This window comes from Microcaecilia unicolor, chromosome 3 (assembly GCF_901765095.1).
Source record: "Microcaecilia unicolor chromosome 3, aMicUni1.1, whole genome shotgun sequence".
Taxonomy (NCBI): Eukaryota; Metazoa; Chordata; class Amphibia; order Gymnophiona; family Siphonopidae; genus Microcaecilia; species Microcaecilia unicolor.
Window position 1 is genome coordinate 178,727,605 of NC_044033.1, and position 24,601 is coordinate 178,752,205.

The following is a 24,601-nucleotide window of genomic DNA, read 5'->3' on the forward strand; positions in this document are numbered from 1 at the left end:
GATCTTCTTGGGGATGTGGGGATTAGTTAAAGGTTTTGTCCAGTTCGCAAGCAATGTCTTTTTTAGGACATTGTGCAAGGGAACAGTGGACGCTTCCTTAGGTGGAGAAGGATAGTCCAGGAGCTCAAACATTTCAGCCCTGGGCTCGTCCTCCACAACCACCGGGAAGGGGATGGCCGTAGACATCTCCCGGACAAAGGAAGCGAAAGACAGACTCTCAGGAGGAGAAAGCTGTCTTTCAGGAGAGGGAGTGGGGTCGGAAGGAAGACCCTCAGACTCCTCGTCAGAGAAATATCTGGGGTCCTCTTCCTCTTCCCACGAGGCCTCACCCTCGGTGTCAGACACAAGTTCACGGACCTGTGTCTGCAACCGTGCCCGACTCGACTCCGTGGAGCCACGTCCACGATGGGGGCGTCGAGAGGTAGACTCCCTCGCCCGCATCGGCGAAGCTCCTTCCGCTGACGTAGTCGGGGAGCCTTCCTGGGAGGCGACGGCAGCCGGCATCGCACGCGGCACCGACGCCGGAGACCTCACCTCGGGCGATGGGCCAGCCGGCGCCACGCTCGACGGTACCGGTGGCGCAAGCACCGCCGGTACCGGAGGGGTAGGGCGCAATAGCTCTCCCAGAATCTCTGGGAGAACGGCCCGGAGGCTCTCGTTCAGAGCGGCTGCAGAGAAAGGCATGGAAGTCGATGCAGGCGTCGACGTCAGAACCTGTTCCGGGCGTGGAGGCTGTTCCGGGCTGTCCAGAGTGGAGCGAATCGACACCTCCTGAACAGAGGGTGAGCGGTCCTCTCGGTGCCGATGCCTGCTGGGTGCCGACTCCCTCGGCGACCCAGAGCTCTCGGTACCGACACGGGAAGGGGACCGGTGACGATGCTTCTTCGACTTTTTGGAACGAAGCATGTCACCGGAGCTTCCCGGTACCGACGAGGAGGACGTAGAATCCAGCCGTCGCTTCCTCGGGGCCGAGGCCGAAGGAGGTCGGTCTCGGGGGGGCTGTACCGCAGGAGCCCTCAGGGTAGGGGGAGACCCACCCGAAGGCTCACCGCCACCAGCAGGGGAATGGACAGCCCTCACCTGCACTCCAGACGATGCACCACCGTCCGACGACATCAGCAGACGAGGTCCCGGTACCACCGACGTCGATGCAGCTATCCGATGTCTCGGCGCCGATGCAGAGGGCCGATGCCTCAATGCACTCGATGCACTGGCGGCCGAGGATGAAGCTCTGGACGCTGAAGACGTCGATGCACACGATACCCCCGGTGCCGATGCCGACGAAGAGCCCGAGAACAAAACGTTCCACTGGGCCAATCTCGCTACCTGAGTCCGCCTTTGCAAAAGGGAACACAGACTACAGGCCTGAGGGCGGTGCTTGGCCCCCAGACACTGAAGACACGACGCATGCCTGTCAGTGAGCGAGATTACCCGGGCGCACTGGGTGCACTTCTTGAAGCCGCTGGAAGGCTTCGATGTCATGGGCGGAAAAATCACGCCGGCGAAATCAAAAGTCGAAATGACGAAAGTGGCACCAGAAAAAGTTAGAGAGAAATTTCGACCGAGGCCTAAGTGAGGCCTACCCCGACGACGAAAGAAAACGTACCGGGGCAAAATCTGAAAATACGGGAAGGGGCAAAACGAAACCCGAAGGGCTTCCGGAGCACTTCCCGAACAGTTTAAGGATTTTCCGAAGAAAAAACACGTCGAAGAAAAGGACGCGCGAGGTCGACTTTCCGGGGCTCGACACGGCGAAAAAACGACCGTACCGAGTGCGGACAAAAGAAGACTGGCCGGCTCAAGCCGGTTTCGGGCGGGAAGACGGCCGCGCATGCGCGGTGCGCACAGGCGCGCGAGGGCTAGCAAAGGACTTTGCTAGTGAAGATTCCGATTGGAAGGGCTGCTGTGGACGTCACCCATCAGTGAGAACAAGCAGCCTGCTTGTCCTCGGAGAACCCCAGGTACACAATAAGTACTCCGTTCTGTTGATAAATCTCTCTTTATCTGTCCCCTTCTCCTCTACTGCTAGTTCCAGACTCCGTTCCTTTTATCTTCCTGCACCTCACACCTGGAATAAACTTCCTGAGCCTGTACGTCTAGCCCCCTCTTTGGCCGTTTTCAAGTCCAAACTTAAAGGTCACCTCTTTACCACTGCTTTTGACTCCTAACCACTGCTCACTTGCCCTGTCCTTTTATCCTCACCTCTTTATTCCATTACCCTCAATTGTTCTGTCTGCCTGTCTGTCTTATCTAGATTGTAAGCTCTTTGAGCAGGGACTGTCTTTTTTGTGTATGGTGTACAGCGCTGCATATGCCTTGTAGCACTATAGAAATGATAAGTAGTAGTATATACTATGTAAACCGCTTTGACTGTAACCATAGAAAGGCAGCATATCAAATCCCATCCCCCTTCCCTAAAGGGGTGATAATCTTCCTCCTTCCCACCTCCAGATCCACCATCTCTCGCTTTCTCAAATTTCCCTCCCTCCTCTTCCCCAGGTCCATTATCTTTCTCTCCCACTGTCCAACACCTCTCCCTCCCTCCCCTTCTATGAGCAGCAACACAAACTTGATGGTGAGCAGAACCAAGCTTTTCTCATGGCTTCTGGAGCTCACTGCCTTAGTCATAGATTCCATTGGTGACCCCTACAGTTCTGCTTGCGGTCTGCAGCTCACACTTCTCCCCCCACCCAGGATCCAGCATCTGCCCCCCCCCCCCCCCTCAATACCCCTGCTAGTCTACCTTAAAGATAGTCTTCTGCTGGTCCTGGGTGTGGCAACTTTGCACATATGCTGCCTTTGGCCTACTTTTTGAAGCTTTCCCTCTGGCCCATCCTGCCTCCTCTGACATCACTTCCTGTTTCTGCTTGGGCAGTACAGGTCAAAGGAAAGCTTTGGACCAGTCAGCAAATGTGCAACAACACTGCTGCTAGTGAGTATCAGCAGAACAACACCTTTAAGGTAGACTGGCATTGAGGGGTGGGGGGCCAGTATAGATGATGTTGAATCGCAGATGAGGAGAAAGATTAGATTGCACTGACAACAAGAGAGTGGAAGAGAGCAGAAGAGATGTTTTGAGGAGACAGGAGACGCTGGAATATGATTACTTTTAACAATCGTATTTAATGCGTTAATCGCAGTGTTAACTGCAATTAAAGTGCAGCCCTAGATTGTATGTATGATTTTTTTTAGTTATGATTTTATATATTATGATTTGCTTTTATCTTATTATTTTGTGTGTAGTGCTGTTTAACAGCTGCCCCTGACAAAGCCATATAGGCGAAACGTGTCCACGTCGGGCTATGGTTACATTTGAGCATAAGAGAAGACCAAGAATAAGGAGAGACAGAGGATATATGGCAAACTATAGATACAAAGGTTTGAACATTGCTTAAGTTTAGTAAAGTTGTGCTAGCTGGGCCGGGTCAAAGATGGGGAATAGCTGGTATTTTGTCATTCTCTTCCAGTCCTATAGTCACCAGGATAAATATGTTATTTTACTGAAACAACATGGGGGAGCAGAGGGAGTTTTGGCAGTGTGTGATGCCATGGTCAGAAAATGTCCTACAATGGCCAGGACCTGTAATCAAGTCTCAAATTGAAAGAGAAATGAAGAGGAACATCTTTTTCCTTTTTCAGAAAATTAAAACAATCATCTTGTCTGAGTCTGGGTTGGATAGGCCAGGCTGGACTGGAAGGGATAATATGACTGTAGTATAGCTAGGGTGGGAGGGAGAGGGAGAAGAAAAGTGAGTTGGAGTAAATTTGGTGGGGATGAGGTGAAGTTGGGGATGAAGAGAGACTGGTGGGACAATCAGTGCTTCCCTAGCTCTTCCTTTAACCACAAGTCCTTCCAGTATGTGCACTACCATCTGTGCTCTACATCTAAATACAGCCTGGTCAACTGTGTCCATGACCCTGCCATACTTCTGAGTACCCCCAATCATTTTGAAAAGTTGGATCCTATGACTAAGCTTATGGCTCACAAAGCAGGAGGAAAATGCTTGGCACAAGAAAAATGCAGTAGAAGTTCTCCACTTTCCTCTGCATAATTACCGCTTAAAGAACCCAGGTTTCTTCAAAAGGGTTTCAAGAAGTCTGCAACTATTCGTAAAGTTCTAGAAGTTCAAGGAAACACCTGAGTTTTTGGTTTCTGAACCTGAAGACAGCTGGTTTTGTCAACAAAGGTAAGAACTCTGTCTAAAAACTATGGGGCTCTTTTACTAATTTGCACTAAGCCTTAAAATGGGTTTAGTGTGCTGACAAAGGCTTACCGCAGGAAATGCTGAAGTGTCCTGCAGTAGATTTCCTGTTTACATGCGCTAATCTCAGAATATTTATTTTTTGACGTGGACGTGTCATGGGGAGAGTGTGGGCAGGGACGTGTTATCCAGATAACCAGTTAGCATGTGGTAATTTGAGCATGCTAACTCGAGGTTAATGCAAGAGCACTCAGCGCCTCCGGTAAGAGTTCCTGCGTTATTTTCACTTGGTGTATGCTGACATTTAGCATTGTAATGCTGCAGCAAGACTAATAGATGGTTGTAAGTGATGGGTATATAAAATAATGAGTGGAGTGGAACCGGTGGATGTGACGCGTCTGTTCACGCTTTCCAAAAATACTAGGACTAGGGGGCATGCGATGAAACTACAGTGTAGTAAATTTAAAACAAATAGGAGAAACTTTTTCTTCACCCAACGCATAATTAAACTCTGGAATTCGTTGCCGGAGAACGTAGTAAAGGCAGTTAGCTTGGCAGAGTTTAAAAAGGGGTTGGACGGTTTCCAAAAGGACAAGTCCATATACCACTACTAAATGGACCTTGGAAAAATCCACAATTTCAGGAATGACTTGTATAAAATGTTTGTACGTTTGGGTAGCTTGCCAGGTGCCCTTGACCTGGATTGGCCGCTGTCGGGGACAGGATGCTGGGCTCGATGAACCTTTGGTCTTTTCTCAGTATGGCATTACTTATGTACTTATGGATCACATTACACCATTTCTGAAAACACTTCACTGGCTACCTGTACAATATAGGGCTAAATTTAAAACTCTATGCTTGATCTTCAAGGTCCTTCAAGGAAATGACCCAGAGTACTTGAAGACCAGGGTCTCCCACTACTCTCCTCCAAGGTCACTAAGACCTTCCCAAGGAGTTTCCCTAACCATACCCTCGCAAAGGACACCACTGGATGTGATACCCGCAAGCGAGCCTTCTCCAGAGTAGCCCCCATGCTCTGGAATGCACTCCCTGAAAGGCTTCGCTTATCACAAGACTGTCTCGACTTCAGGAAGCAGGTGAAAGCTTGGCTCTCCAACCAGGCCTTTAACGGAAGAAGTAACTAACTTGCTAGTCACACTCACAAGGAGTGACACTGGCTGCACATTGTGTAGCAGAACTTGCTTTTCCATGCCTACCATAGCTAATATTATTCAAGCACCTTTCTGATGTCAATTGCAACTTTCTTTAAATTAGTCCCCTTATTTTCTAACTTCTGTTCCTCTTTCCTATCTATACATTCCATCTTTGCTTACACCCTATGCTGTGTATTAAAATTTCTTATTGACATTGCAATATCGCATACTATGCCATACTTTGTATTGTTGTTTGAATATTTTTACTGCTGTAATTGTCTATTGCTTATCTTTGACTTATTCTTGCTGTACACTGCCTTGAGTGAATTCCTTCAAAAGGGAATAAATAAATCCTAATAATAAGTAATTAGCACACGATCTGAAAATAAAAACAGAAAAAAAATCTTTTTTTAGGGACACACTAAAAAAAAAAAGGGCTTAGGGCCTCTTATCAAGCTGCGCTAGCAGTTCCCGAATGGCAATGCTGACGAAGCCCATTCAAAATGAATGGGCTTAGTTGGCATTGCCACATCAGGAACAGCTACTGCAGCTTGATTAAAGAGGCCCTTAATGTGCAGGAAAGTCCCGCACTAGGATGTGCTAAGCCCTTTTCATAGTGCATCTTACTAAATCAACCTATGCATCCAGTTTCTCCTACATAAGCACGCAACTATGGAATGCACTACCAAACGTCATGAAAACAATACACGACCTAACAAACTTCCAGAAATCATTAAAAACCAACTTGTTCAAAAAGGTATACCGATATAGGTAAAAAGTGGGATGTTTGACCACGGAAATACAAATCCTGGAGACAATATCATAGAAACTTCTTTATTGAAGAAAAGACTCGACACAACTGTTGTGTTTCGGCCTACAGGCCTGCATCAGGAGTCTATAAAAACATAAATCAAATAAATCTTTTCTATAAAAACATAAATCAAATAAATCTTTCTATAAAAACATAGGCCGTAACACAACAGTTGTGTCGAGTCTTTTCTTCAATACTTACCTACATCTGTGTTTTCCCGTGGGGCATTCGAGTTCTCCGCTTGATTGCGGATTTTTTTTTAACAAAAAGGCATACTAAAATGATCCAGCTTAGGTGCCTGAACCCTGCAATACAACAAAACTTAACTCTTCCTCCTTGATTACCTAATTTACTCTGACACTCATGAACTCTAATGCAATACCACTCTGTATGTCTCATACTGGAAGTGGCGATCGCCATCACGGTACTATGTAAGCCACACTGAGCCTGCAAATAGGTGGGAAAATGTGGGATACAAATGCAACAAATAAAATAAAAATAAAAGGGCCCCTATGTTTTCAAAAATGAAATTTCTTCCTTCTCAACGATGCAGACATTTGAAGTAATGCCAGTGCTGGACTCCGAAGCAACAAGGAGAATGTAACATGAGACTGAATATCAGCTGCCACAGTTAAACCAACGGTAGTCTAGTCAATACCAACATAACTGTGACTGTATTGAGTGGAGTCACACACACACACACAAACGCATTTAGGTTCAATTTTTCAATTTTTATTTATAACAATATTCTGTGTTATTTAAGTTGTAAAGTAATCCAGCAAAAATTATTAAAACATTTTTATTTCCCTCCCGCCCCCCAAAAGGATTGAGCCACATGCATTTACACTATAAAATCTCTCTTTTTGTTCTTCTGTTTTCTTTTAAAAAATGCATGTAAGAGAAACTAAGACAAAAAAAATGATTGTACTCCTTTCTGATAAAAATACAGAAGCACATGTTGTATTGAATATGTTTTAGTGTTTGGGTAAGCACAGCTTTTGTTCTTTGTATTTTCAGATACATGCATTAAATATGGCTGATAAACTCCCTGCTCCTCCTCCCCAAGAAATAATTACAAAAAAAAAAAAAAAAAAGCAGCATCTCAGCAGAAATTATAGCAAGCTGAGTTTGATAATGCTTCGGACCGAGCTGTCTTTAGCAGCAAAATGCTCTAAGGAAAAGAATCATAAGTCCATGAATTGCTTACTTGAACAAAACAAAAAATTAAACCTTTCTTCGGAATGTATTTAACATCATTACATGTTAAAACATAAAAACATCTTAAAAAGCTGAAATTTCAGAACTCTCTAAAACAAAGTGTTTTAAGACGCAGCTAGGGCCATGGTTATGGGATGGGGGAGAAATAAGGAAGGAACACCCTTTCTTTAAAGTGCCTCTTCAATGAGAAACAACCTGCTAAGAACGAGACACGGCTGGCTGTGCACACGTGTGTAACCTAATAGATGACGGCAGAAAAAGACCTGCGCGGCCCATCTACATGGCCGGTAACTGCAAATGGGCAGAGTTAGATGTGGTTTCCCAGATCAGAGGTGTGATTTGGGGAGAGTTCCTGTTTAACGCCTTGCAGCTGGAATCCTGAGATCTGGGGCAGGGAGAGGCATGTGCGGGGTATTGACATAGGTAAATAAAATGTATGTTAGAAGGTGAGTGAAAAATCCATTTTTCACTCTAAGCTACAAAATTCCAACAATCTAGTTTTAAGATGAGAACCTGCTCAAAAATGCCCAAATTGGAATTGCCCTCTTGCCCTGCAGCCATTACAGTCTAAAACTGGCTCCTTTCTACCTTTGACCTCTAGCTCATTTTCTACACAGTTTCTTCATAGTAAAAATTGAATATTAAACTATATATATGCTCTTTCCTGACATTTCACACATACTACTGGTAATTGTTTGATAAGGTCTGCTTAGAAAAGAATACATTCCTAACTTAGTTTGAGGAGACTCAAGTGTATAAAACAATTATTATTAGTAAACTGTACCGTGAAAGTCATATCACACAGCATCACATAGGGAGCTAGAAGGTATCATTTTTATAAACATGACCACTACAGAGTGACACTTTTGATGAACTTACCAGTTGGCTCTTTACATAATAAAATGACAAAATCCTAAATGTTTTATTTTTTTTTGTTTTCGATTCTTATGTTGAAAATGCACTTTAGTTGGCTGTTGACCTCCATTTTGGCTATGATCAGGGTTGCCATGTTGGTTTGCCAAGCAAACCTCTAAGAGCAGGCCTTGTTATGATCCCTCAAGACTTTCCCACCAACCTCAAAATGGCAAACTCCAATTCTTGGCTGTCATGCCCCAAATGTAGAACAAGACAACCGTCAGAAGTGGTGGTCAGGGGAAAGGTGGGGACACAACCAACTTCCTAAACCTCTCTTCGAGAAGACAAACTGTGAAGGCCTTGAGCATTCACTTGGCTGAAGCTGGCGGCAACCCACAAAGCCTATGAAGCGCACATTCCTTTGATAGTACTTACACCCTTTTGTTCTTAAATGCTGAGAATGGCCAAATGACTCTATCCAAGCCAGCCAGTGCCACACGATTAACCGTAACATAATAATAATTAAAAAAATATACAATACTTCTTAAAAACAGAAGATACATTTTTCAATTTAAATTTTTTTTAAGTGTGCAAGAATAAAGAAAACAATTGCTCTAGTGAGGTTTAAAATGTCTTAAATGAAATAAGGGAGCCTCTTTGTTCTGGTCCTTAAAAACTTACCCCCTGAAGTGTTAAGAAAAAAATAAGATAACAGTCTTGATTTTAGCATCCAGCCCTTTCAGCCTTTTCCTTCTTTCTCGTTTGCTTCATCTCTCAACTTCTGACCTCCCTCTGATGTTTTAAAATGTGACCCCCCTCCCCTCCCTTGGTTGTGTGATACCATTTCGCCATCTGTACAAATTCCAGCATCACACGGAAGGCAGCGGCAACAGGGAACAATATAGATTCCAAAAAAAAAAAAAAAAGAGAAAAACATTAAAGAAAATATAATACTGTGATCACATATAAAAGTAGTCCTTCATTTGTACACTTTATACAGTGTTCTTTATGTCTATTTTTTTTCCATTTTTTCCCCATCTTCACAAATGTAATGCAGCCACTTGCTCTACGCTAGGGGATCTCCAAGGTCATCCTCACCACCTCTTGAAAGCAGTTCTCTCTTCTCATCTGTGCTGGCTAACGAATTTCGGCTGTTGTGGGCTCCCATGTATAATGTTGCATAAACTGGATTTGTGAAATTTGTAGGCTAAAGGGGAAAAGGAAACAAAAGGAAAAATAAAGAGGTTAACGAAGTGAACTGGAAAGAGAAGGCAATGTCTTTGTATACTTTAGAACAGGGGTGGGCAACTCCGCCTACCCAAGGGGCACACACTGGTCAACTTCAAGATGTCCCTATTGAATATGTATGAGAGAGGATTTGCAAGCATAGTAGATTCATTAGAGTTATCCTTACAACCTGACCTGTTTGTAGCCCTTGAGGACTAGCATCTTAGAGTAAGGTCAACATTATACTTCAGAGGGAATACAAAAATATCCAGACTATTCGGGGCAGATGCACCTGGTAACATGAAAAGTCACACTTGTAAAGTAGCCAGGGATAAAGGGAGGTTCTGAAACAGTAGGCAAACTATGCCATATATAATAAATGAACATCTGGGACACAGCAGAAAAGGTTCAATTCCCTCTGCAGCTCAGTGTGACCCTGGGCAAGTCACTTACCCCTCCGTTGCCCCAGGTATAAAATACTTAGATTGTGAGTCCATTTAGGGACAGTGCCAGTACCTGTAATGAAACTGTAAACCACTTAGATCTAAGTATTATATAAATACTTGGAAAACAAAACAGCAGATCAATATAACATCCAAAGATTTTATTAATGATACTATATACCAGAGAAATGCATTTCTCTGGTATATAGTATCATTAATAAAATCTTTGGATGCTATATTGATCTGCTGTTTTGTTTTCCACGTTGGTATTTGCAGATCGTTTGCCTTGTTGTTTCTTGGGACCCTTATATAAATACTTTAAATAATGCAGTGACATGACAGGTCATCAAAAGACCCCTCCCCCCCCCCTCAAAAATGTGCTTCCTGTGAAAACACTGCTCAGCAGAAACGGTACCTTCTTAGGTACCCCCATCCCGCTCTCTGTTGGAGTTCCCCAGGGATCTGTCCTTGGACCCCTTCTTTTTTCAATCTACACCTCTTCCCTGGGCTCGTTGATCTCATCTCATGGTTTCCAATATCATCTTTATGCTGATGACACCCAGCTGTATCTCTCCACACCAGACATCACTGCGGAGACCCAGGCCAAAGTATCGGCCTGCTTATCCGTCATTGCTGCCTGGATATCCAACCGCCACCTGAAACTGAACATGGCCATGACCGAGCTTATCGTCTTTCCACCAAAACCTACTTCTCCTCTTCCTCCACTCTCTATCTCAGTCGATAACACCCTCATCCTCCCAGTCTCATCTGCTCGCTACCTCGGAGTCATCTTCGACTCCTCCCTCTCCTTCTCTGCGCATATCCAGCAGATAGCCAAGACCTGTCGCTTCTTCCTCTATAACATTAGCAAAATTCGCCCTTTCCTCTCTGAGCACACCACCCCGAACTCTCATCCACTCTCTCATTACCTCTCGCCTTGACTACTGCAACCTACTCCTCACTGGCCTCCCACTTAGCCATCTATCCCCCTTTCAGTCCGTTCAGAACTCGGCTGCACGTCTTATCTTCCGCCTGGACCGATATACTCATATCACCCCTCTCTTCAAGTCACTTCACTGGCTTCCGATCAGGTACCGCATACAGTTCAAGCTTCTCCTACTAACCTACAAATGCACTCGATCTGCAGCCCCTCCTTACCTCTCTACCCTCATCTCCCCTTACGTTCCTACCAGTAACCTCCGCTCTCAAGACAAATCCCTCCTCTCAGTACCCTTCTCCACCACCGCCAACTCCAGGCTCCGCTCTTTCTGCCTCGCCTCACCCCATGCTTGGAATAAACTCCCTGAGCCCATACGCCAGGCCCCCTCCCTGCCCATCTTCAAATCCTTGCTCAAAGCCCACCTCTTCAATGTCGCCTTCGGCACCTAACCACTACACCTCTATTCAGGAAATCTTGACTGCCCCAACTTGACATTTCGTCCTTTAGATTGTAAGCTCCTTCGAGCAGGGACTGTCCTTCTTTGTTAAACTGTACAGCGCTGCGTAACCCTAGTAGCGCTCTAGAAATGTTAAGTAGTAGGAGGAGGAGGAGATAATGCTATTGTTCATCTTCCCAAAACCTGAAATATTTATTTTGTTGTTGTTGTTATTACCTTATCTGGATCCAGAGCAAAGTTTGCATCGAGCAGCTCACCCACATCGTCATCCGGCTCTCCTTCATACATCTTATACGTGGGGTTTCCTATTTCCACGTTCATGGCGCCGTTCGTCATCCGCTGGTGCTGGAATCCTTTGGCTCTGCAACAGGAAAAACAGGACAGCGGTACATGAACTACTGCAGCCAAGCTTTTAGGAAACCAAGCTTATTTGAAGAAGTTACATTCCTAGCGTAGACTCAAGCTATGGCAAAACACCACCGGCAACAAAATCAACAATATGAAACATTTTAAGTGTGTTCAGGCAACACACATATTCTAGTTTGAAGGCTGAGAGACTTTAATCCAAACTGAATGACAGTTTAAGCCTTTATGCCTATGAATCATCTGTTATATAGCAGGGTTTTTTTTTTTTATGTAATCTTTTTATTAATGAATAAGTGCATATCACAAATGACAACCAAATTCTGTAACTTCAATACACCTTAGCCAACAGTATACACCATTTGGTATTTTAACATCAATTTTTCATTTTCCTTAACATACAAAATAAATGCTCTTCAATAGAATGTGATGGTCATTACCTAAACATAACATAACTATTCCCAGCCTCCAATTACATCAGATATTTTTGATCCCCTAAACTCCCCTTATCCCCCCTCCCCCCCACCCATCATCGGTACAGAACATATCCTCATTAAATTCCTTTCCATTGTTCATACACATGCCATATTTTTTGGAATTGTTGTATTTGCCCTTTACGGATAGCTGTCAACTTTGACATTTGATAGAGATGGTGCAGTCTACCTTTTATTATCTGCATTTTGGGGACTTCTTTCTGTCTCCAGGCTTGAGCTATCGCTATTTTAGCTGCTCCCAGGAGATGGATAACCAATTTATGGCAATGTATAGGGCTCTTCCCCGGACGTGCATTCAGTAAGCAATACTGGGCTTGAGCTGGGTATTTTATCTTTAACATGTCAAATATCATATCTAGAATCTCGGTCCAAAACCCCTGAACCCGGGGACAATCCCACCAGATGTGCCAAAATGTCCCTCGTCCCCCACATTCTCTCCAACAGTCTGTTGTAATCTGTGGATAAATTTTATGTAGTCGCATCGGCGTATAATACCATCTATACAAGATTTTATATCCGTTTTCTGCCAATGACTGGGCCACGGTCAGTTTCAACAGATGTCTATATCCAACCGCCCACCACTCCTCCGAGTACTGTGTCCGGAGATCCTCCTCCCATCTCCTCGTATAAAAGCCTTGGGGCGACGAGAGGAGGAGTAATGCTCTATACAGTCGTGTTATGCTACCTTTCCCATCTCCCCCTCTCATCGCTTGCTCCAACCCTGTCTCAGTCAGTTCTAGTTCATCCCTGGCTCGTTTCAAAATGTAACTCCTTAAGCAGACATAAAATACCAGATCTCTTTCCTCTAGATCAAACTCTTCCTGTAAATCTTCAAAGGATTTTATTTCTCCATTACTCCATAGCTGTCCTAGTCTATCAAGCCCTTTCTTGGCCCATATTGAGTACGTTCTCTCTTCTTCTCCAAGGGGGAAGCCCGGTGCACCTCGTATAGCCGTCTGTAGAAAGTACTTTCTATCTGGAAACACCTTTCTCCTAACTTGGAGCCATGTATTTAGTAAGTGTTTGAGACCCATCGGGACTTTCCCTGCTGCTGCTAAGATCTCCCTTCCCGGGCCCCATAGTATGTCCCTCAGGTATCGGGTCCCCAACCACGCTCTTTCCCAATGTAGCCACTTCTTGCTGTTCCTTGAATCCCACCCCGCTAGAATCCTAAGTTGTGCTGCCTGGTAATACAGATAAAAATTAGGGACTCCCATTCCACCCTTTGCTGGAGTTTGAAACATCATACTCCTTCGTACCCTTGGTGGTCTCTTTCTCCAAATATATGCAAACATTTTCTTATTTAATTGTTGAAAGAAGGTTCGGGGAATCGGCAATGGGAGTGCCAGAAACAAGTACAGCAATTTAGGTAGAAGCATCATCTTTACGGCCTGAATTCTACCTAGCCATGTTATTGTTAGGCCTTCCCATCTGTCCAGCTCCTCGAACAACTCCCTCAGTTTCTTTGGGAAATTTTCCTGGACTATGTTCTCAATCCTAGATGTGACCATTATGCCTAGATATCTGATTGTTTTGGTTGCCCATTGAATTGGATATAATGCTTTCAACCTCTGGGCCTCATCCTGAGGCATGGTAAGATTAAGTATCTCTGATTTATTTACATTTATTTTAAATCCCGACATCTTCCCATATTGTTGCAACTCCTCCATCACCTGCCCAAGCGATTGTACAGGATGAGCCAATGTCATCAGCACATCATCAGCGAAGAGCATAATCTTATGCTCTCGCTTCCCTCTAATTACTCCCCGTATATTCCCATGCTCCCTGATCTTCTTAGCTAAGGGTTCAATTGAGAGTGCAAAAAGCAGAGGAGAAACTGCACAACCCTGTCTCGTCCCTCTTCCCAGGTTCAGCAATTTCGTGTGGGAGCCATTTATTTTTAGCATTGCCATAGGGCTTGTGTATAATAATTGTAACCACTTTAGAAACCTCCCTCCCATTCCTATCTGTTCTAAGACTGTAAATAAAAAGGACCATTCCACTCGGTCAAAGGCCTTTTCCGCGTCAACCGAGAACAAAATTACTGATTCTGTCTCATCAGACGCCTGCTGGATGATATGCAAGAGGCTTCTGATATTATCAAACGTCTGTCTGCCCTCAATAAATCCCGCCTGATCATCATGTATAATATGTGGTAACATTTTTTGCAACCTATTTGCAAGGATTTTAGTGAAGATTTTATAATCAATATTTAATAGCGATATGGGCCTATACGAGCCACAGCTCATGGGGTCTTTTCCCGGTTTCTGTATTAAGACTACTTCAGCCAGTCTCCAGGAATATGGTAACTCCCCTGCCTCATCAAAAGATGTTATTACCTTCATATAGCAGGGTTTTCAATGAGCTATATTCTGAAGCTAGGGAAGATAATTTTGTAATAGGCTCCCTAACTTGTGCAGTTAATATATGCATATACTACTTCCATTTTCAAAGGGAAAAGTAAGAACAGGCTTTGCCTTTGAAAATCATTCCCCTGAAAATAACAACATCATGTTATTTAGTATGCAGAAAACTTGAGCGAAAATGTATGCGTATCCTTTTGTACACGGCAAGGAGGTACCCACCAAAAGGTGGAGTTGCACTGAACCCCTACGTAAGTCAATCAGGCGAAAAGGAGGAGTAAGGTGAGCTAGCTCTTTCCAATCGCCTAACCTTTTGTACACACCACGGAGGTGGAGGCAGGACAACAGGAGCAACAGCTCCTCCGTTCTGTCTTGGGCCCGCCCGGAACAAAATGGTGGCGCCCAGGCCCTGCCCAGTGCATATTGGGATGCACTGGGTGGGGCCAAAAACCACGAGTTTTTTTTTCTTCTATGGTGCTTAGCCCTGCCCAGTACATCCCAGAATGCACTGGGCAGGGCCTGGGAGCCACCATTTTGTTCTGGGTGCTGAGGCTGTTGCTCCTGCCCTCCTACCTCCACCTTGCAAAGGTACAGGGATGGGGAGGGGAAGGGTTCAGGGTCGGGAAGGGGGTGTGCATGCAAAGGGAGAAGGGTTCTGGTTTACTGCACCACCAGGGAAAATTTTTTAAAAAGATTTGGGGGGGGGGGGGGGGGTGTCAGTGTCCACTGGACCACCAGAGAAATTTTTAAAAAATTCAGGGAGAAGGGGGCACTGGGAGGTGAGAGATAGGAAGCACAAACAGGCAGCCTTTGCAGCTGTCTTATGCTTCCCTCCTCTCCAACAGCTCCAGAGCAGTCGTAAAATATGCTCATTAAATTATGGTCGCTGTGGAGCTGTGCATCTCCTGGAATGCACATTAAAATACTAATGAGCTCATTAGAATACATCTGCATGGGGTTCTCAGTGGCTGCTAACGACACTTGTTAGAGCCATGGAAAATCCCTTTGAGCATTCCTAGCTACATAATCGCTTGCTTTAGACTGGCTAGAACCAGTCTAAAGCAAACGTTAATAAAATGGTAAGCTTTGTGCATCTGGCCCTGACTCACCTACTGACAGGAAGAGAGCAGCAGTGTAGACAGAACAGTAGTTTTGGGGGACCTACAGTGATGATGGGTAGGCACCAGGCACCCTACTCCTCTGCTGCCCCTTTCCCTCTTGTCCCCTCTTAACTCTTCCCCCCCGCCCCCCCGCACCACAACCAAATTAAAATAAGCTAGTGAAGATCCCCAAGCTCTGCCAGTTGTAGAAATCCAGAACCTGTCCGGATCACCTGAAGTGCCACTTTTAGCAGTTTAAAGTTCAGTTTTCACACATGCTCAGGTCATACACAGGACCTGAGCATGCTAGTGGTGCTGGGTTCAGCAGTGGAACTTTGAGCCACTGACAGCCATGTTTTTGGTGATCTGGGCAGGCTCTTGATTTCTCCAACTGGTGGGGTTCAGGGACACCTGCTAGCTACCAATAGGTGTGTCTCGCTGCTGAGGGCCTAAGGCAAAAGTGGACAGGCTTGGGCCCAAGCCCATTTTTGACTATGCCCCTGGAAAGGAAATATGATTAACTGGGCAGAGAAAAAACAGCAGCCAAGGAGCTCTGCCATGGCAATACCAGTATTACACTCTTAAAAGCTAGTAAACGTAGCCAGAGCCCACAGAATCAGTATAGTTTTAGGGATTTTTTTTGTACTTTTATCATTGTGGTAAGTTCGAAAACTGCTCACTTTAGGACAGTGTTAAAAGGCTCTTTTAGGTTCTTTTGTGAAAATCCCTTTTCAGTCTTTTCATTACTCATGAATAGGTGATGGAGACAAAAACTGTGGTGGCATTTTTTTGTTACATTTGTACCCCGCGCTTTCCCACTCATGGCAGGCTCAATGCGGCTTACATTAGCACATGAATAGTATAAAAAACAAAACTTAGGATTGCATATGCATTTACATATCAAGTGGTGCTTAGACAGCAACTCTAGCTGTATCAACTAAGGCCGGTGCTGGGCTGGCTTGTACGGTCCGAGTTCCACATATAGCAATCTGGTTTAGGATGGACTGGAGAGAGCCTCGATGGAAACTCTAGTAATCTGGAGTGCGAGGACAGTGCCGGGCAGACTTTTATGGTCTGTGTTCAGCAAATGACAAGACGGATTTGGATAGGCTTTGACGGAAACTCCAGTAATTGGAACATAATGACAGAGCCAGGCAGACTTCTATGGTCTATGTCCCAGAAACAACAAAGAAAGACCATGATCAAGTATATAATATCACGTTCATTGTTGATTTAATCTAGAATTGAGAATGAATGCGAGTGTTGGGCAGAGTGGATGGACCATTCAAGGTCTTTACCTGCCGTCACTCACTTACTATGATAAACTATTTGTATATTTTTGTTTTCAAGTAGGAGAGGGGGTGTGTGTCAGTGTTTTGCATGTCTGAATTCTGTTTGCTCCAATATATTTATTTAACACATTTATACCCCACATTTTCCCACTTAATTGCAGGCTCAATGTGGCTTACACAATGTCGAAAAATTAAAATGCAAATAGACAATATAATAGTAATCCTGTAAGTAACTTGAATATAAAGCAACAGATGTAGTAAATATACAGAGTACTGCTTACTTCACCATCCCTGCGCCTTTACTTGGTCAAGAGCTTTCCCGTCCCCATAATGCATATGTACCAAGCTGCCAAACTTACCCGCTCATTCTGTGTTTATACCAGAACACAGCTCCGGCGATGAGGACAATGAGGAGCAGCAATACGATAGGGATCACAATTGAAGCCATTTCTTTATAAAAAAAACACACACACATACACAATTTTTTTTTTTACTGACCACAAGAACTATAAAAACATTTCCTTTGTACAAATATGGTCTAGCACAAATTTCAAGTAGTCATAGTAATGCAAGGATAAAGCACTTAGAGGGAATTTTCAGTCGAACCTAGCCAGGTTTTCAGCTGAAAATGTTAAATCTAGCTGATTACAATTTAGCCAGGCTAGGTTTAACATGCTCAGTCCTGGATGTCTAAGGACTCCAAGGCAGCACTGTAACGTCAGGAGCACTTTGGACTCTTGATACAGGCAACCACATCCCTGGAGCACAACTCTGAGGGGAACACTGTTTAGGGCCTACCGTTCCCCCACACATAGGAAGAGATGGGTTTGCTTTCTCTTCACTCTTCACACATTTCTCCAGCCACCAGGACACAAAAGGGTCAATATTCAAAAGCATTTAAGTGGTTATTTATCGGCTCTAGCCTCATAAATGCTTCCTTTTTTTTTTTTAAACAGGTAATTGTGGACATATGGGGTAAATTCTACATTGGTTGTTAAAAGTTACCAAAAGACTGGGTGCTAAGCTGGTACTGTACAACGGCCGAGTTGCATGCATGCATCTGTTACAGAATACTAGCTTCAGTCTGCAGTTAGACACCAGACTTTAGGTGCGCCACTTATGCCATGTCTATGGCTGGCATTTGTAAATGGTGGCAGTGCCAGTGCAAGGGTTTCTGGCATCCCCTTGGAAACCTATAAATTGGCACCCCCTGCAATGTTTGTCTTCACCCCATCCTGTCCCATGGATCCAGTCCAATCCTCCCCTCCCCGTCAGCGATTCACAGGAAGAGAGGCTGTCTCTGTGGCCTTCCTTCTGCTGTGTCCCGCCCTCTCTACTTCCTATTTTGACGATAAATAGAAAGTTGCAGTAGAGAGAGCAGGATGCAGCAGGAGGAAGGCCACAGAGACAGCCTCTCTTACTGTGAATCACTGCCAGCTGCAGGACCCTGTATGTGAGACCTGCAGGGAGAAAGATGGGAAGGGAGGAAAGGATTTTTTACTGCGGGAACAAAACTCTTTACCTTTCCCTTAGGGCGGTAAAAAGTTTTGTTCCCGCATCCGCAGCGATTGTTGGCATGACAGTGCCCTCCAAATGCCAGCGCCCCGTCGCGCTTACTGGGTTGCACTGACTCTGGGTGGTGGCTAAATGCAGCACATAGGCGTGTAATTGCAACTGTTCTATAAAATGCACGCAAGAGCAGTTGGAACACCCATGACCTTGCCCACGTGAACACCCCCTTTGCAGTCATGCGCTGGAAAACACAATTGCCCAGGCATAGAATAGCACTAAGAGCACTTAAGTAAGGCACCTAACTACCATTTCCCACCCAGTTTGGTGCTTAACTACCATTAGCTTCCATTTCAGCACCAATCATTAGGCATCTGATTGGCACACTATATAGAATTACCTCAATAAACTGCTATATATTCGAGATTATCCATCTGATAAGGGGGGGTGATTTAGACGTATACCCCCCCCCCCCCGGATTCTATATATGGCATCTGAAAATCTGCATGGAAACCGAAGTGTATTCTATAATGCTGCGCATAACTTAATTGGTTAACTAATTACTAATGAACCGTAAATAAAATAAACTATCTAATCAGTGCTGTTAACTGGATGTTAACAAGTAATTAGCAGCTGTAATTGGCATTGAGATTTATGCACACAGCTCGTTAAGTGTATTCTAGAATGTGGTGTGCCTAAATTCTAAGTTGCATAGTTGAACAGGGGGTGTGACCATGGGAAGGGAAGGGGCGTTTCTAAAATCTATGCACATTATTATAGAAATACACCCAAATCTGCGTCTAATTTAGGCATTGGGATTTATACCAAGTAAAACGTGGCCTAAATGGATGCAACCAAAATTAGTCGCGTGGTGAGCCACTCAGCGCATTCTCTATACCACGCAGAAATGTAAGCCTATTCTATAAAACTTAGGCATACTTTACAGAATTTATTTATTTATTTTATTTATTTATTGCATTTGTATCCCACATATTCGTAGACTCTATGTGGCTTACATTGCTCCGTCATGGTATCACCATGACTGAATAAACATACAATTAGTAATTATATAAGAAACATGGGAAATATAGTGTATAAAAGTAACATGTATAGAGAGAACATTAATGGAATAACAGATGAAAACGGTACTGTACTAAAGTTCAGATGATGGATCATTATGGTATGTTTTGTTAAAGAGGTGGGTCTTCAAGGATTTCCGAAAGTTGATTAGATCGTGCATTTTTTTCATAGGAGTTGGTAGTGCATTCCATAGCTGCGTGACTATATAAGAAAAACTAGATGCAGGTGTCAGTTTATATTTTAGTCCTTTACAGCTTGGGAAGTGGAGATTTAGGAATGTGCGAGATGATATTTTGGAGAATACACATAGGCGTAATTTTTTTTCCGTGCAAATTTTTCATGCGCCGTATACAGAATCTAGCCCATAACTTATCCCCTCCAGATTCTATATGTGGCGCCTATTGTGAGTTTTTGGTGCAGAAAAGTGTTCTAACGGATGCAAGGTGCAGAAAGGGGGCAGATCCATTTACAGAATAGCACTTAAGTGTTTCCGCATGGATCTGCAAAGGGAGCATAACAGTGGGAGGAATATGTTAAGGGGTGTTCCCTTAACATGTGCACTGGAATTTATACCTGGGTTTCATCTGGTGTAGATCCTCACGTCCAAAGTTGAGCGCAGATGCCGGAGCACCCTTTACGCAATACCATTCAGCGCTGGTTTCTTTCACTGCTGAATTTTGAGCACCATTCACTGAATCCAGCCCTATCCCCCGGATTCTATACAGCACAACTTAAGTTGCGCACGCAAATCCAGTTGTATTTTGGATTTGTGCCCCCCCCAAAACTTAATTAGTTAACAAGCCAATCAGCGCCAATAATTGCCACTTAATTACTGACACTAATTGACATTAATTAGAATTTACGTGCACAACTGCCTATAAAATAATGAGTGGAGTTGAATGGGTAGATGTGAAGCGTCTGTTCACGCTTTCCAAAAATACTAGGACTAGGGGGAATGCGATGAAGCTACAATGTAGTAAATTTAAAATGAATTGGAGAAATTTTTTCTTCACTCAATGTGTAATTAAACTCTGGAATTCGTGGCCAGAGAATGTGGTAAAGGCGGTTAGCTTAGCGGAGTTTAAAAAAGGTTTGGGCGGCTTCCTAAAGGGAAAGTCCATAGACTGTTATTAAATGGACTTGGGGAAAATCCACTATTTCTGGGATAAGCAGTATAAAATGTTTTGTACATTTTTGGGATCTTGCCGGGTATTTGGGACATGGATTGGCCACTGTTGGAAACAGGATGCTGGGCTTGATGGACCTTTGGTCTTTCCCAGTGTGGCAATACTTATGTACTTATGTATTCTATAACATGATGCACGTAAATTCTAAGTTGCACAGTTGAAAAAGGGGCATGGCCATGGACGGGTCGTAGGCGTTCCTAAAATCTACACGTGTTATTACAGAATACACCTGGTGCACGTAAATTCTAATTCAGCATTTACACTAAGTTTTACTTGCTGTAACTGCCTGTGACTAAATTTAGTCGCTCATAAGGGCGTGTGGCGTATTCTACAAACTGTGTAGAAATTTAGGCTCATTCTATAAAGTATGCCTAAATTTAGGCACTGAAACTAAATACGACTAGGCATATTCTGTAGAGTATACCTAGGTGTATTTCGTTTGGGTGCCGAGTTTTTAAGCATGATATATAAAATTTAGTCCAATATGTCTAAGTGGTGATATTCAGCCACTAAACTATATGTTAAGACAGCCAAGTGGGCTTCACAAATAGGAAGAACATGAATAATTTGAAATGTTTAACACAGGCTGCCCAAGTTATACAAGTATACTCAGTAGCATCACCTGAATGGATAGCGCCACACCCAGTGCTTTTTTTGAGGGGGTACTTGGGGGTACTGAGTACTGGCACCTTTTCCATTGTCTGCTAAAATTGACCCATGGTCCCCAGGTTTTAATGAAAGAGCTCAGGCTCTACACACCAATTTTGCCTTGTCATACATTCTGTGACTGGTTGCAGGGGGCCTGGCTATTGTGGGATGAGTCTCTCAGTGATCACCCCACCCCTGAAGGGAGGCCTAGTATTTGAGTACCGGCACCTTTTCCACTAGAAAAAAATGCACTGGCGCCACCGCATCTAGGTATAATCTGAAAATATGTGGGTTAGATGTTTCAAATGATATGGCTATCAGCCTCTTAATATATCTGCAACACTTTACTGAAGGGACCAATCCTGTTTTGATGCTGGGAGAAGCGGAGGCAGGGTCTGGGAGAACCTTCTCAATAGACTGGACTTGAGGGTGATATGGGAGAGGATCAGGAAAGAACAAATTTGTGGTCACATCAGGACAAAGGAGGGAAGGAGGGAGAATGGGCAATGGCAACGTTATTTTAATATGGATACACAGTAAAGTGAGATCAGAGTTGCAAGGGAAGGCCGGTGAGCTCTAGCCAGTCAAATATAAGTCTGTTATTGCAGCGGATACTGTAGATTTGACAGGTCCAAGTTAAGCAGTTCACACTGAAGATCAGCACTAGCCACGTAACTTGTTTCTCTGTCCAAATTTGACTGGTTAATTTAGCATGCTAAATTTAGCCCATAAGCTCAGTCAAGATTTAAAGGCCAAATTACGGCAGATAATCAAACATCTGAAATAATCTTAAATTATGTCTAGACTACTTTAAATATCAATCTCCTTAGTGCAGGGGTGGGCAGCCTGCAGGCCAAGCGGCATGCCACTGAACTCTATGCAGCCCACAAGACCACTGGATGTACATTATCCAGAGATTTGGTGAGTTTAAATACCGCATTTCACAACAGCCACGCTAGTAGTTTTGTTTCCATCATTTTTAGTTACATTTTTACTTATTTATTCATTTATCCCAGGTGGTCTGTGGAGCTGTGTACTGTGCATTCTGGCATTACATAATGTCGCAGCTCGCCAGTAACAATACTGTGTATAAAGGTTGCCCACCCCTGTCTTGCGTCTGCAAGCATTACTCAGTCCCACCTACAAACTTTGTACTAACCTATACTTGTTAATAAAGGGCTTAAGAAAATGTTCCAAGGACTCAGCTGAGCATGGCTGTAGTTCCAGAACGTGAGTGTGTGTATATAAGCAGATTGCATCAATTTGTACTGCTACTTGCATTAAGTATGTTTTGTCACCAATATCTCTTTCCTGCCTGTCTCAATATGCTTCTGAATTCCTACTTCATATACTCTCACAGATTTCCATGTTCTACTCCAGGTGTTTTTTTAACAAAATGCATTTTTAGGCTGAGCAGGTCTCTCCCGGTCTTTTAGGTGTCTAGCTCAGCTGGAAGCTGCCTGTATGGAGCAGAGCACTGCTGTCAGGTCCCTCTCCAGGTTATTTCTCAGGCTGGAAAAGATTATTCAGAATCTGCCTTGACTGGACAAGTTTTAATGGAATATTGTACATTTCGGTCCTGTCAGCTGCTTAGAATGTCTGCTTGCTATATTGCACGCCTCGATGCTGCTTTCGGCTTATTTCAGTATCTATCATGCTACATCTGTTTGGAAAGTAGAAACTTTGGGGTTTTTTTTTGTAGAACCAGAAAACTGACAAAGAAATGTATGCACGTACTGCCATTCTTTGGTTCCATGGTCAAAACTTCCTCACATCTCTGGCCTCTCAACTGCGCTGTGCACCTGAGGGACAGAAAGAACGCAGGTAAGCAGGTGACACAAGGTGCAAATGCTTCAGGAGAGGCAAATCTCCTCAAGAACATTAAATCAGAAGAAGAAGGGGAGAGAAGTTTCACACTCTTGCATTACTTACTGGCACTCTGGCATCTGTGACTTGGCATTCATTGTACAGGTCCCTCCATTCATGCAGTAGTTATCACAGTTCAGGCAGCTGAGTGCTATCCTGCCATCCGGACAACTGGGAAAAAAATTATATAGGGCAAACACGTTGGTACAAGACTGGCTTCTATCAAGCAGGGGTGAGGGGATAGGGGGTAGTAAGAAAATATAATGGGAAAGAAAGAATACAGATGCAAAAAAAACCAAAACAAAACTGAAAGGAAATGGAGATGAGATATGAATGGTGTGTATCTTAGGAAAGAGCGAAAGGGAATTGGACTTGATATACTGCCTTTCTGTGGTTACAATCAAAGCAGTTTACATATTATATACAGCTACTTATTTTGTACCGAACGCAATGGAGGGTTAAGTGCAGGGCTGTTTTTGAGGGGGTACTGAGTACCGGCACCTTTTCCATTGTCTGCTAAAATTGACTTATGGTCCCCAAGTTTTAAATGAAAGAGATCAGGCTCTACACACCAATTCTGCCTTCGTCATTGATCCTGCGACTGGTTGCAGGGGGTCTGGCTATTGTTAGGTGGGTCCTTCAGTGATCAGCCTACCCCTGAAGGGTGGCCTGACATTTGAGTACTGGCACCTTTTTTGCTAGAAAAAGCGCACTGGTTAAGTGACTTGTCCAGAGTCACAAGAAGCTGCAGTGGGAATCGAACCCAGTTCACCGGGAGCTGCACTAACCACTAGGCTACTTCACTCTTATTCATAATACCCAAAGTAAACATAACACACTGAGCAGGGCTTGCTCAACCAATGGGCAGCCCAGGCCTTTGCCCGTGGTCAAAACAGAACAATAGATCCTGACATCATAATAACTCAAAGAACAATCAACGTGTTGTTTTACCTGCAGGGAGGTGGGAAATTTTAAACAGCCCCATCTACTGGTAAAGGGGTGAGGGGAAATTGTATTGAAGGATGCCTATATAGAATGTCATAAATGCAACACAGGCAGTTATGTGCTTTATAAAACAGAAGCCCAAAACCAATCCTGGCAGAGCACAAATTCACATCTGCTCCAAAGGAGGCCTAAATGCATGTGTGTGAACACACTAATATTAGAAAATACATCTCCACCCCCAAGAATGCCTACGCATGGATCCAGCTGTGCAACTGTGTAAGAGTCCTATTCCACCTGTAAAACACGTTTTACATTTATAAAATTATCTCCCATTATGAATATGCAGTATTTGGTCATGTAAATCTCTGAACAGCTGAAGTTATCTGTTTTAAAACAAGAATTGGGGCTCCAGGCATTCTTGGGCCAGCTAAAAAGCATCAGTTTTAG

The 24,601-nt window shown here is 44.0% G+C and overlaps 1 protein-coding gene across 1 annotated transcript in view; it reads right to left on the reverse strand.

Moving 5' to 3' along the window:
* Positions 1-6,883: 6,883 nt before the first annotated feature.
* Positions 6,884-24,601, reverse strand: part of LRP1 (LDL receptor related protein 1) — a 612,781-nt gene continuing 595,063 nt past the window's right edge. The window contains exons 85-89 of the mRNA XM_030196646.1: positions 23,276-23,380; positions 23,081-23,145; positions 17,279-17,369; positions 11,524-11,668; positions 6,884-9,447 (exon numbers count right to left, since the gene is read on the reverse strand). Of these exons, the coding sequence (XP_030052506.1) occupies positions 9,307-9,447; positions 11,524-11,668; positions 17,279-17,369; positions 23,081-23,145; positions 23,276-23,380 (547 nt within the window). The 3' untranslated portion in view covers positions 6,884-9,306. The remainder of the gene's footprint in view (positions 9,448-11,523; positions 11,669-17,278; positions 17,370-23,080; positions 23,146-23,275; positions 23,381-24,601) is intronic.